Source organism: Panicum virgatum, chromosome 2N (genome assembly GCF_016808335.1).
Source record: "Panicum virgatum strain AP13 chromosome 2N, P.virgatum_v5, whole genome shotgun sequence".
In the NCBI taxonomy this organism is placed as follows: Eukaryota; Viridiplantae; Streptophyta; class Magnoliopsida; order Poales; family Poaceae; genus Panicum; species Panicum virgatum.
Genome location: NC_053146.1, coordinates 57,499,227 through 57,512,237, shown reverse-complemented (window position 1 = coordinate 57,512,237; position 13,011 = coordinate 57,499,227). Strand labels below are relative to the sequence as shown.

Sequence of the window (13,011 nt, the reverse complement as noted above, 5' to 3'; positions counted from 1 at the left end):
TGTGACCGACTATATATTGCTAATTATATGTTATATATTATTTTATTGCACCGGTTCAAAGTATTCTTGGCCGGTTCAATTCATCCGGTCCAATACTATCGAACCGGCGGTTCAATTGGTTTTTAACGGTTGGACCAATGAACCAATGAACCGATGGCCTCACCGGTTCAATGGCCGGTCCGGTTCTAATAACTATGGCTGCGGCAAGGCTGGCCCCCGTTATGGGCATCCCTGGCATGATGCTTGGGTACTTCTGTAATTTGATTTCATGCAGTTGATTTCATGTTGGAGCCCACGCGGGGAGAAGCACTCCTTTGGTTTGAAACCGTCCCTAGATGACTTGGCTGTTCCTTTTCAGAGGTGCACTTTGCGCCCTGCTATCTTAGTATGAGCTCGGCTCCCCTGTTGTACTAAAAATACTATATTTTTCTATTTTTGCAAAAAAATATTTTTCTTCTTAATACAAAGATACGTAGCTCTCCTGCGTATTCGACAAAAAAACCCTCCAGATAGTTGGTGTTGCTTGTATTTCTAATTTGAATAGGGCAATCGCACTTCTCTTTGTTGGAGAGTCGTGTACCATGTGTACCACTGTCCAAGCGAGATGCATGCGAGCATTGTTTTTTTCTTATTGGTGCAATGTTGTTTTTCTACTAACGTGCAGAGGGATCTTGGCTGGAATATGATGTGATAGAAGTAAACTGTGGGCCCCCACCTAGCCGTTTCTGTTCTGAGGGGCGTACCACAAAATGTTCTGAATTTGGTGAGCAAAAATGTTCTGTTCAATTTCTTCCCTTTTAGGTTGTCGTTCATAAACTTTTGTTAGGATGAGCCCTAATCCAAACGAGGGTAAAAGACTGCAACGACTTATGCTTTATGGAATAATTGGGATAGTTTAAAGGGTAATTCTGAGCACAGCTGACACTGCGAGCTTGTTATTTCAGTGTTCCAGGATTCACAGATCACAAGACGCTGTAGCCGGCCAAAGTGCCGATGAGTTCATGAGGTTCGAACACGAAACGATGTAGCAGTGAAAGTTAGCTTTCAGTTCACAAAGGCAGATACTCTACTGCAGAATGGAAAGAAAGAAAAGAAAACAGAACTACTAGTACATGACGTGGAGTCCTTGATTATTGTTTGTTTAGTTGCAAGGAAAGCTCATGAACTAAACTTTCACAGTACGAAATACATTTCTTCAGCGTCTTCTTATAGTTGCATCTCCATTGGACGGCTAGTTCCCATCTTTCCAGAGATCTCAGAATTCGAACCGGGAGCTGACTGTTATCAGAACAGTCCAGCTCCGATCGATGGAAACGTTGGAACACAGCAAACTCCTGCTCAAAACATGACTGCTTCAGGTCTGTCCTGCAGTTGGTACTATTCTGTATTTTGTGTAAGAAGACAAGCAGACTTTCATCGAATTCAATGGTAGTAGGTAATTGTTGCAAAGTTCCTTCACATTTGCTCATCAACCATTTCATAATCTCCATCTCGTTTTCAGTCGAAAGCATTGATCCAGAGTAAATCTGATGACTGACAGCCTTTCTACGGTTCGCAGGAGTTGCCCACAGCCTTAATGCACACAACAATGTGAATGAGGGTTGTCCATTTTGATTAATATACAGCGAATCTCTTGGCCAAGTTCCAAGTGAGAAAATATCCACATCTAATTGGATGAAAGTTTCCTCATTAGGGTTCTCGCTCAAAAGAAAACCATAGTGTTCAAGAAGTTCCAAGTTTGTGTATGTCCCGTAACCAAGTAGGACCTGTACAAAATGATAAGTGTGCAGAAACAGAGACATCAAAAGAACATAAGTGTATAAAAAACAGACATAAAAAGAAAAAAAGCAGCAGGATAAAGTTGTATTGGCAAAAAAAAAAAGAAACAAACCTGCTCTCCCTTTTTATAATTTTTTCTGGCATACAAACAGTATGCATTAGAATCTTCATACCCACCATCTGTTAATCTCTCAGCTTCAGCTATATCATCTTCCTCAAATGAAGTATCATCAGGAGCAGCATAGTTGAACAAATCACCCACAGGGCATAGGCAACCAGCTTCATCCCATGCAATATGTAATGTGCGTGAAGACAACTAAATTAGGGAAAATGAAACTTCAGAAAACAAACAGGTACAGTATAGGAAAAGATATAGAGCTAAACAACCTAAATAGAATCATGAGTTAGTACGAATTTCACATTGTAACTAAATCAACAGCCAGAGCTAGCAGACCAAATTTGAAGAACTGAAACAAACTGAGAAAAAAAAAGCAACTATACCGTTGCAAATGCCCAGATCCAGGATTTAAACATCAAAAGCTTAGGTTTAAAATCCAATTCTTTCATCAGTGGTGTTGCATCTTCCCAGTCTGATTTTATGGCACTGGTAGCCTTTTGTGCAACCCAAATGGCATCATCAACCTTATAATAACAAAATCACTGGATGTGTTGGAATGTATAGCCAGGATAATGGAGAATAGAGAATTTGTTGACAGAATACCGAGCTATACTTGGAGAGCTTCAACTTCAAAATCATTGAAGGTAGCCAAGATAGTGTAGTAGCTGGGCAGCTGAGACAGATAGGTATACCAGACAGAATTCCTCCCTTTCCCCACTTCAGCCAGTAAGCACACGATCAATATCTGTAATAGAATTATACAGAGAAGGTCAGTAAGCACTAAAAGGAATGCTGAAGAAGGTGCAGCAAGGTAAACAATAATGGTCTATACTGGCACTTTAAAAGCAAAAACGGAAACACCAGTATGACATACCAGTAAATAAAATTGTGCAATTTGCTAGTAATTGAACCAGAATGTTGTAATTTGCATTTAGTTAGATTTCATAAGCAAAAGGTATGCCATAAGTTTGCAAAGTTGAGCATACCAATTACCAATTGTATCTGATGTAACAACTGTATAGCACAAACACAAGCTGCATCCAAACTTGCCCCAAATTCATGGTGGCACTATACAATGTGCGCCCCAATCATAATCTCCACTTAACAAATTCCTGGTAACATCAAGGACAGCTTCAACCGAGCATGATCCACAACATTCGTTGATGGAAGAAACCATGTACCTGCACGGCGGAGAGGTGGTGCCGGTGGGCGCTGACGCAGGCGGCGACCCGGGGGTCGTCGGCCATGACGCGGTCGCTTGTGAGCAGCGCGGCGCGGGGCACGCGCAGCACCAGCTCACCACGCCGCAGGTCGCGCGCCGCCGCGAGGCCCCTCCTGCGGTGGAAGCAAGGCAAACGCGGTGAGGCGAGCGCTGGGAGACGAAAAACCGCGAGCGGATGGGAGGGGCCGGTGTGTTACCCGCCGGCGTCGGGGAAGTCGGCGACGACTAGGGAGCGGCCGATGCAGGAGGACGGCGAAGAGGAGGAGGCGTCTGCGGAGGCAGAGGAAGGGAACGGCGGAGGCGGCGAGTCGGAAACGCCAAGCTCGGCCGCCCACCGGAGGAGCGCCTCCATCGTCGGCGGGCCGCCTTGGGTTTACGCCGTCACGGTTACGGGAAGGCGCCACCTGAGACGAAAATTCAGAAGTTCGTATGCCCATTTCTGTACTTTCTGTTTTACGTTTAGAACCATGTCCAAAACTCCAAATTGTATCACCTAAACTTTACATTTAGAACGCAAAACTCAAATTCAAATCATTATCCAAATATTTTATCAAAATCCATGGCTACATTTCATTTAGGATCCACCGCCGCCTTGTTCTTACCCAACCACTGTCCCTCGTAAACGTACTCGACAAAGAAACCATGCTAGAGAACTTTTTTTTTATTGGTCGCCACTCCTTGCTTTAGGGATGCACCAAGACTCCAAGAGGACAGAAGATTGCTGCATTGTTCCCATCATTGAAAATAGGGTATTGTAGCACTTCATTTTCACCCAACATTCACAAGACCATTGGCTTACCCAGGCCACAATGCTATTCTGTCCGATAGTTTGCATACATTAACATTAATACAAATTTGTTGCTCTCTTTGTGGACATTGAGAACATAGATCCTACAAACACAAGTGTTGGCATTGTATCCGAGTTGGCACGCCTTGTCCAAATCAAACAGGCGACCTAGCGAGTCTTGCTCAAATGACAGGATCTAGTTGAGTTTATCTACTGCTTCTAAATAACACGGCCTACCAACTGGTTTTCACTTTCCACCAAACTAGACCAAATAAACCAAATTCAACCTGTGATTCAACTTCCAAGGGCCAAAATGAACAGTAAGCTTTGATTTATAGGCAAAACAGTTCTATGCTACATACTGTACAGATTGAACTCTTTTTTATTCTATGATAATATGGTATACACATATCACATGTACATACAACTTTCGCTACATCAGTGTTAGTTTGTACAATGAGGAAATGGCAATCCCCTCCCAGCAGCTATACCGAGCTTCCATTGAAATATTTACTGAAAGCTTCCTCTTCCTTGCAATGCACCCACATGACCTTGTAGACCTCGATTAGCAGCTTTGGAAATCGGCTTGCGAAGTAGCGATCAAATCCCTCTGGCAGTGACCCAAGTATTGCCTGGATTCATATTGATTAATTTGTTGCCTTATGAGAACAAAACAAAGCTAGACTCTACTGGCAAGCGAATCAATTTGTAGTATAAAGCACAATTTACCTACAAATTGCCATAAAATTTGCATTTAACTTCTCTAAAATGCGAGGGAGAAAAAAAAAGGTGATGGTAGGCAGGTAGCCTAGTATCCTAATTGGCTAATTCATACAGATCCCTGAAGCAGTGCCCTTCTAAATCAAAACGATGATAGTCAAACATATCGCCACCTGTGGCAGGATGCTTCAAATCTAAGTGTAATGCCCCATGTAATTAAAATACCAAGGAAAACTATGAAACTTATCAGGTTCAACATGGCTTTAGCTCCCATGCATGATGAAATGTAAATGTCACATACCATAATTAAGCATAACAGAACCTAGTAGTATTTCCTTACAATTGAACTTGCACTCTACACATTCGCCAAAGCATTTCTTGGCACAAAACAGGATGAGATGATAGGCATGAAGAAGTCAGAAATGCCAAAAATTAGTTAAAATGACATGTTAAAAACAGCTAATTCACCATAATCTGTTCAGTTAATCATCCTATAAATTCTCTCTATTCATTAGCAAATTTCTTCCTATTGCATGGTCTTTGGTATACAGTGGAGATGGTGAAATCTAGCCAAAACTATCAGGTTGTGCACGCAGCCTATCTAATTGGGTCAGCAACAAATCAATAATTTAACTGTATTCATACATCAAATGATAAAATCAAACACAATAACAAGTGCAGCAGAACAAACCTTGAGATCATCTGAAAGTTCTCTGTAATGACCTGATTTATTTCTGATATACCTCAGAAGATCGCGAGTGGACTCAAAGTTATATTTTCTATAACGACCCATGTCTGTAACCAAAGCAGCATCCAATTTATCTCCCCATTTTCCACCAAAGGCCACAGGTCCTATGTTTTCCAGTGCATCTATGAGGTCAGTTTCACTCGTTTTTTCAATTCTGTCACTGGTATCCCTTAAAAACAAAAGGCGCAATTCAGGGCTCCAAAAGAGTGGGTGATGCATCACATATACTGCCATTGGTCTGTTAATGTTATAAAAAGTTATATCAGTGAAATCAAGAAGACAGATACAAAACCTATGAGACTTAAGACTGTACATGACCTTAGTTCTTACCTCATCTCTGGATTTGGATGCAACAATTGAGAAATAAGATGTACTGCTTCTGGTATGTGGTCCACAACAAAGAGATCAAAGCGATTGTTTACAATGTTCATATCCCGTTCATAGTACTCACCAAACGGATGCTTGCCTCTAGTGATACAATAAAAAATAAGGCAGCCCAAACTAAACAGATCCATTGCACGAGTTTGACGACCACGACAAAGCTGTTCTGGTGCTTGCCAGCCAGAGCTTCCGAATCCTGCAATACACTATCAAGGATTAAACTGATAGCTAAGAACTGTGCTTAAGCAGTGTGATAAACAACATACAAGAGTGGATTTCCTAATAGTGCAACTCTGCAAAGGGAAACCTCCTTACCTGTGCCATGATGGCTAACAGAAGTCATGTCATCTTGCAGGAGCTTACTGATACCCATATCAGAAAGCTTTGCTCTAATAGGTCCTTCTACGCTTATTAAGACATTCTGAGGCTTCAAATCACGATGTATAATTCCCAAGTTGTGCAAATGCACAAGACCAGCAACCACATCTCTGCATAAGATAAACCAAAAAAGAAATAGTGAAACTACATGTATTACAGGTACACACTGGAGGACGTCCCGCCCAGCATAACAGTAGTATAAGAAGCCACATCATGACATTCCAAATAGAATTTAACTGAAGCATTCTTGCACAATATGCAGACAAGTCGACATGTTAGCAACTGTTGTGGCTTTTAATCAGAGCCTTTTGTTTTGTATTGCTAATCATGAAGAGTACATTCTGTCATCTGTTTTTAACTAATTGCAACATCTGTCTCAGAGGCAACACAAAAAAAAAAGTTGCAATACAGTCAGTAAAAACACCCATGACTATATAGATTCCACGATAAGATCAGCGCACAGCACAACAAGAAAAACTATTGCAATTGTTTGTCAATTGAGCATGATCCTTTTTAAAGCATTTTATTTATCAAATATAGGCACTACAAATCAAGAATGAAATGATGCTGAAATTATTACACATAGTATTACTGCAACATAAAACTTAATCAACATCACTAGCAGAAAGCGTAAAGCAGAAAGGGAGGCCAGTCCCATACCTCATCAGCTTCAGGAGTTGTGCCGAAGGAAGCCCATCATGCGTCCACAATTCCACATCTATTCCCTTAACATTTGAAATCTTTGAATTGATGCTGATACTAACTTCATCGCTAGCAATGGATTCTCCAGAAGACAAAGAGGAGTGTTTTTGGATTAGATCAGCCAAGCTGCAGTGGCACCTCTCAAGGGAGATATAAACAAAATCACTGTCATGGTCACAACCATAGAGCCTAACAATATTAGGATCCCGGTCAGATATAATAAGATTCTGAGTCTCCTTTTCAGCTATATCATTGTGGGAACGCAGCAGACGTTTCACAGCAACTTGACGACCATCATAAGATCCTTCAAAAACAACTGTGCCATTGCTCCCTCTACCAATTTCTTTATTTGAGACATAGAGTTTACCAATCTGACGACCACTAAGGCCATCTGTGACCCCCTTATCTGTTAGTGCAGAATTTTCCCTAACTGGTGTATCAGTTGACCCACCAGTTCCACCGCTCTCCTTTTCACCAGTTTCCTGGCCATTGACAAGCCCATCTTTCTTCCGTGTTTTTCTTCTCTTAGGAGTTCCCTCTGACCTGCCTCTAATGTCCACCGATTTCTTGTCACGCATAAATGGCTTCATAAGCTGAATCACAAACTGCCTACATGACTTGCTTGCAGAGGTCAAGCTCAGTAGATAACCTATGACCAGATATATGGGAAACACAGGGAATAACCATCTATAAGTGTTCCTAGTGGACTTGTTGGTAGCTTCAGGATCAGGAGAGATGAAATGAGATCGAGCACCATCATAGGTTTGATTTCGAGCATCATCCAAGACTATGTTTGATTTGCCAGCAGTTATTGGTAGCTTCTTTGAGGTTTTAAGCGGTTTCAGAGCATCAGTATCATCCCTGGAGATTATCGCGGTCCCATCTTTCAAGATAATTGCATTAGCTGAATCTGAATCAGGTAAAGCAAGTGGCAAACCCTCAGTTCTAATGCACGGAATATCTCCTCGCAGGCAAGATGACAGATCAAGCATGTCAGGGTGGTTGTATTTCACATAGTAGTTTGCAGTGAAAGAAGTTCTTGTCCAATTAAATAAATGCTTGCCAAGATCTGATGCACTGAGAGAATAGTCAGTTCTCACAACCACTATGATATTATCACTGTCATCACTAGTACGAGCGTTTAATTTGGATGGTGCTCCTTCAACCCCTGGTCCTTCTAATTCATTCAAGGCAGCTGGAATGCTGCGCTTGTAAATAATCTTACCACTGTCAGCCTCAACTACAAAAACAGTTGAAGCTTTTGATCCAACAGTAACAACAGAATCCCGCATGTATGGACTTCTGGCAACAAATTCCTCCAGTTTCCACGGAAGCATCTGCAGGAATAGAGACAAGGGTGAGAAACAAACATCTGTACTAGGAAAAATTCAGATAAGCACAGTGCCTGAGAAAAACATACTACATTGTTGCCATTATAAACTTCCCAAAGTTCAGTTCCATTCCCATTCATGTCCTCGTCCCCGTTCAAAGGATATATGAGGTAATTCAGACCAGACTCAGCAGTAGTGATTTGATCTGAAAGCGGAGGCCCTGTGGAGATCTCCCACAGAGGAGACTGTGATGACCGGTCCACAAGCTGAATTGTGCCGTTGTCGTAAAACTGAAGCACAGAGCTGTTCACAGAGACAAGCAAAATTACTTCCAGTCAATCAATCAGACCCGTCAACAAAACATAACTCTCATGCCTCCTTCCACTCCAGCAGCCCCAAAATCATGCCAATAATCATCCAAAGATCTGTAAGGAACCCTCAGTGCCACAACTACTATGGTGCAGAAGAAATGACTACATTACAAGAAACATAAGCGGCAAGACTTGCTCCATTGCAGCACGGAATAAGAAGAGCCCCAAGACGCTTCTACTTTTGACAGATAAACCAAGAAGGCCCCTTGACTACAAGAAACCTCATGCCATTAGGTATTAGCTACATTACGTTCGCCGAATAGTCCAAAAGGTCGAGTGCAGGGACGCCAGTTCCGCAAGAAGCTGAAACCGCGCAAAGGCAAACCCACACCAGCGCCACAAACGGGAACAGGGGAGGGAGACCAGGAGACTCACCGGGGTTCGGCCTCCGCCTCGCCGCTCACCGCGCGGGCCGGCTCGTGGCGCCTGGGCTGCGGCAGGACGAAGAGCTCCCGGAGAGACTGCTTCTTGGGCGCCGCCGGGACGACGATCCCGGTGGAGCTCGCCCCCGCGGCGGCGATCTCCGTGGAGCCCGATGCCGCCGCCCCATCGTCCTCCGGAACAGCTCTTCCGGGAAGCGCGAGGCGGGGCGGGGGCGCGGGGAGCGCGGGGGGCGGGGGCGAGAGGAGCGCGGCGCCGCCGTCGTCCACGCGGAAGGCGAGCCCCGCGAGGACGACGAGCGGGACGAGGACCCGGCGGAGCGACCTCATCGCCGGCGTCGGCGGGGCATGCTCGTGCTTGCCCGGCGGAGAGGTGGGGTCCGGATCTGGCCGGAGTTGGACTCTGGGTGATTTTTTTTTTGAAATCGACTCTGGGTGATTGCTTCGCGAGGAAGGGGCGAAGGGGCCAGGGGAAGGAGGCTTCTCGAAGGAGCGGTTCGTTTTTTTTCTTTTTTTTCTCTGTGCCGCCGCCGCGGTTGCGAGTCAAAGCGACGGGTTTTCGTCAGTTATTTATATTTAATATTTCTAATTAATAGTTAAATATTATCAGTTACTGTAGCATTCAAATTTTTTAGAAACTAAACGGGCTCCTGGCGGCGGCGGCGGATATGCTGCGCCGGTGTACTACGCGCTTTGCTAGCAACGGGCCGTGTAACTGTGGGGAGAAATTGGATTTACGCAATTACTACGCCACCTCAAAATTTCAAAAAATTATTTCAAAATTTCAAGCAACTACTAAAATCTCTATTCAAAAATATTATTTCATGGTGCCATTGGGTGCTATCGCTGCACTAGTCAATTTAAATCTTCATATGACGGCAGTTAGTCAATCTAAACATTCATGATGTGACGGCAACCACATAATCAATTTAAATATTGATATAATTAACGGCAACAAATGATTCTTACTTCCTCCGTCCCAAAATAATTGCACATCTAGAGTTTGAAATTTGTCCAAAAAATGCTACTTTGACTCAACTACTATAAAAGACAAGAGTTTCCGGAGTCTTCTTACAAAAGATGCAAGACATTGTTTAGATCCTTATCATAAAAGACAAAATGTATTTTTGTAATTTCACACCATGCATTGGTTTACGTGTTTAGTATTAGAATTGTATTTATTTTGGGACTGGGGGAGTAAGCAATAGTGGGATAAATTTTTAGGAAGGATGGAGCCGACAACAAGGGCACTAAAAGAGTCAATAAGATGAATCAAAATATGCTAATATTAGAAAATAATTTTACTTTTTATGTCAAAAGCTCTTTAGGTGATCTTAGCATTTATACCACTTCTAAAAAGAGGTAATTCCCCAATAATGTGTTTCCCATGCTCTTTTATACCATGGTGCTAGTAGCACCATCATCATGTTATTTTCTATATTAGCGGACATATAGCAATGTGACTTACTACATTACTGCTTTACTCGAGTTGATGAGCGCTAAATTCCTTATTAGCAAGTAAGTTTTTTCGCTCTGTCTCACCGAAACATTTCTGCAGATATATTTCAATCAGATTTATTTATTTATTTGATAACAATATAGTATAACTGTACAATTAATATTGGAGCGATATTTGATCGTAGAACTAAAGTAGTACATTTTAAAGGAAATAGATCCAAACTATTTATCTAAGATAGATGTTTTCTTAATTCTATGTTTAAAGAGGTATTCTCACACTACATTCGGTTTAATTGTTGTTAGGATTAGGTTTTGCTACCATAAATCTTGTTGCCAACTACTTTAGTTTCTCCGTCCAACTGGTTATGATTGGATCAGTGATTTAGTAACATAGAATAATGGAAATACTCCATCCGTATTGGTAAAGGAAGTCGTTTAGGACAGCGACACGATTTCCAAAACACAACTTTGATCTCTTATTTTTAAAAAATATTTAGAAAAGTGATATATGTAAACTTTTATGAAAATATTTTTCAAGGTAAATCTATTCATACAATTTTCATATTTGTAAACTCAAAATATATAAAAGTTATTGATGATTTATACTCTCAATGTTTGACCCAAACCTTGTTCAAAATGATTTTTTTTTACCAATACGAAGGGAGTATTATCTAAGTTTCAGTAACCACTTATGTCATGGGATAGAGACTAAACAGTGCTAGAGGTTGGTACGGTTCTTTCTCATTGTTTTTTTATATCATGATAATTTACATTGGGACTCCCTCTAAACAATATATACCTCTATGTAAAGGATCACTTCCGCAATACTGTTATTTTATAAATGTTAACAAGTAAAATGTGCATATTATCAATTTTCTGTGTAAGTTAATGTTGAACCATTTTCAGAAAAATTAGAATTCGTCGAAAATACTATCTTTGTTGGATTCTCTTTTTCTTTTTTATATTTAAAAAAAATCAAAATTTCAAAAATATATGTCCGTTTTGAAAAATGTCAAAAATACCCCCCGGTCGCCCTATTGGGGGGGCGACAGGGGTCCTCTCGCCCAAGCAACGGGCGACAGGACCCTAATGTAAATTTTTTTTGGAATTTGCAAAGAGGTCCCTGGCCGGGGTTAGGGGGCCTGTCGCCCCCCCCCCCTCACGGGCGACAGGGGCCTGTCGCCCCTCCAACCCCTGGCCGCCATTCTCTTCTCATTTGAGCCTAAAAATTCAGAAAAAAAGAGAGGGGTGAGGAGAAGATCAAAGATCTTTATCTGGAGGTACTCGATGAACTCCTGAACAGAATCAATTGGTGCAGGATCGACCCACCTAGTAAAACCACAGTTTTCTGGAGCATCGGAAGACTGCAAAACAAATTTCATATAAGGTGTCTCATTGAAGATAAAAAATGAAACAACCGAGTATTACCCATGCGTGTGGACATTTAAAGAAACGCCGACCGCCATCCATCCCGTCGGTGCACATATGCACTAAGCAGTGCTCACCATGTCTGCATTTTGGCCACGGTTCTCTACGGTTATCGTATTGTCGAAGAGGAGTTTCATTGGTAAATTCACTCTTGTGCTGTGGCGGAAACTCAAACACTGATTCCGGAAAGGAATCAGGTCCAAGAGGACCCTCCCATATTATGGGGTCTCCCTTTCTTCTCCCTTTTCCTTTCCCAAAACCGTAGTATTTCTTCCCGCTAGACCCACCTCCAGACATTGGGTATACAATGAGCTTGGTGTTTGAGTGCTGCTGGGAGTTCACAAACTTCGGAGTATTTATAGGCGCACAAAGGTCTGATACCCGGAGTGTAGAGTGTAAATGCACCTAAAAAGTCTACATGACAACACAGTGAAGAGGCTAGCTGACCTAACACTGAAAAGGCTAGATTCGATTCTCAAAATGACTACTCGATGCATCTCTGTGCATGTAGAGCATCTAAGTGCATGCAGACTCACAGCACTGCATTGCTGCCGCTCGGTCGATCACGCCTAGATGCCGCCTTCCCCACTACACGCCACAGACCTTCGCTGTAGAATGACAGGTCCGTCGTCCTCGCCAGAGAGACTGCTTTGAAGGTGAGCTGGTGTGGTTGCCGTGTTGTCACATCTTTTTGAAATGGTGGAAGAGCACTGCTATTGGGTTGTCGTCTTTTGTCACGGATGTCTGGGCAAACAATGCGACATTTGGGAAACCCGTGATCGCTGTGCTGAGCAGTGGCAACCTGTGATCTCGTACTCGCAGCTAGATACAATATGGTCCCTATTTTGAGCTATTCGAGTGTATCACAAAGTTTACACTGTATGTGGTAGTCGTCATCATCGTTGGCGGGATCTCGGCCGATAACTCCTACCGCACCTAACTTGTCCTTCATTAAATCACGGAAAAAATTCGCAAGAACTTCCCTTATTTCACGAGCATTATGGAACCCACAAACATAACAAGTTCACATCAATAGTATCTATAGAAACAAATGACAAGTAAACATCATGGCGTCGAGTCCTCAGCTATCTCATTACAAATAAACATCAGAGATACAAACATCAGATATATCTAACCACCCCTAGGGCGTCGGACCCTCTTGGCCCTCTGCTGGGCACGGACATGACCCTCGGAGTAGGTGTGACGAT

At 42.5% G+C, this 13,011-nt stretch overlaps 2 protein-coding genes across 4 annotated transcripts; both read right to left on the bottom strand.

Moving 5' to 3' along the window:
• Nucleotides 1-975: 975 nt before the first annotated feature.
• Nucleotides 976-3,527, bottom strand: LOC120658340 (protein SET DOMAIN GROUP 40-like). 2 transcript variants are annotated; one of them, XM_039936600.1, is made up of 6 exons: nucleotides 3,317-3,527; nucleotides 3,079-3,232; nucleotides 2,511-2,642; nucleotides 2,281-2,421; nucleotides 1,892-2,095; nucleotides 976-1,766 (listed from the first exon to the last, which is right to left on the bottom strand). In XM_039936600.1, exons 1-6 carry the CDS (start codon nucleotides 3,469-3,471, stop codon nucleotides 1,131-1,133), a joined length of 1,422 nt encoding a protein of 473 aa, XP_039792534.1. In that variant the 5' UTR covers nucleotides 3,472-3,527; the 3' UTR covers nucleotides 976-1,130. The 2 variants fall into 2 exon arrangements, with proteins under 2 accessions (XP_039792534.1, XP_039792535.1); XM_039936601.1 differs by lacking the exon at nucleotides 2,281-2,421.
• Nucleotides 3,528-4,199: 672 nt separating this feature from the next.
• On the bottom strand, nucleotides 4,200-9,325 carry LOC120658277 (serine/threonine-protein kinase/endoribonuclease IRE1-like). 2 transcript variants are annotated; one of them, XM_039936519.1, is made up of 7 exons: nucleotides 8,913-9,325; nucleotides 8,256-8,469; nucleotides 6,794-8,172; nucleotides 6,071-6,243; nucleotides 5,705-5,951; nucleotides 5,318-5,612; nucleotides 4,200-4,538 (listed from the first exon to the last, which is right to left on the bottom strand). In XM_039936519.1, the coding sequence occupies exons 1-7, from the start codon at nucleotides 9,245-9,247 to the stop codon at nucleotides 4,392-4,394; spliced, it is 2,790 nt and encodes a 929-aa protein (XP_039792453.1). In that variant the 5' UTR covers nucleotides 9,248-9,325; the 3' UTR covers nucleotides 4,200-4,391. The 2 variants fall into 2 exon arrangements, with proteins under 2 accessions (XP_039792453.1, XP_039792454.1); XM_039936520.1 differs by having other exon boundaries at nucleotides 4,212-4,538; nucleotides 8,259-8,469; nucleotides 8,913-9,323.
• Nucleotides 9,326-13,011: the final 3,686 nt, after the last annotated feature.

Excerpts from the sequence above, each read along its gene's own strand:
- LOC120658277 (XM_039936519.1), bottom strand. The coding sequence starts at position 9,247 with ATGAGGTCGCTCCGCCGGGTCCTCGTCCCGCTCGTCGTCCTCGCGGGG. Across the intron at positions 8,470-8,912 it reads GAGGCGGAGGCCGAACCCCG|CTCTGTGCTTCAGTTTTACG; the intron begins GTGAGTCTCCTG and ends CTCTGTGAACAG. Across the intron at positions 5,952-6,070 it reads TGTTAGCCATCATGGCACAG|GATTCGGAAGCTCTGGCTGG; the intron begins GTAAGGAGGTTT and ends AGTGTATTGCAG.
- LOC120658340 (XM_039936600.1), bottom strand. The coding sequence starts at position 3,471 with ATGGAGGCGCTCCTCCGGTGGGCGGCCGAGCTTGGCGTTTCCGACTCG. Across the intron at positions 2,643-3,078 it reads ACCACCTCTCCGCCGTGCAG|ATATTGATCGTGTGCTTACT; the intron begins GTACATGGTTTC and ends ATTCTATTACAG. Across the intron at positions 2,096-2,280 it reads GGATCTGGGCATTTGCAACG|TTGTCTTCACGCACATTACA; the intron begins GTATAGTTGCTT and ends TCCCTAATTTAG.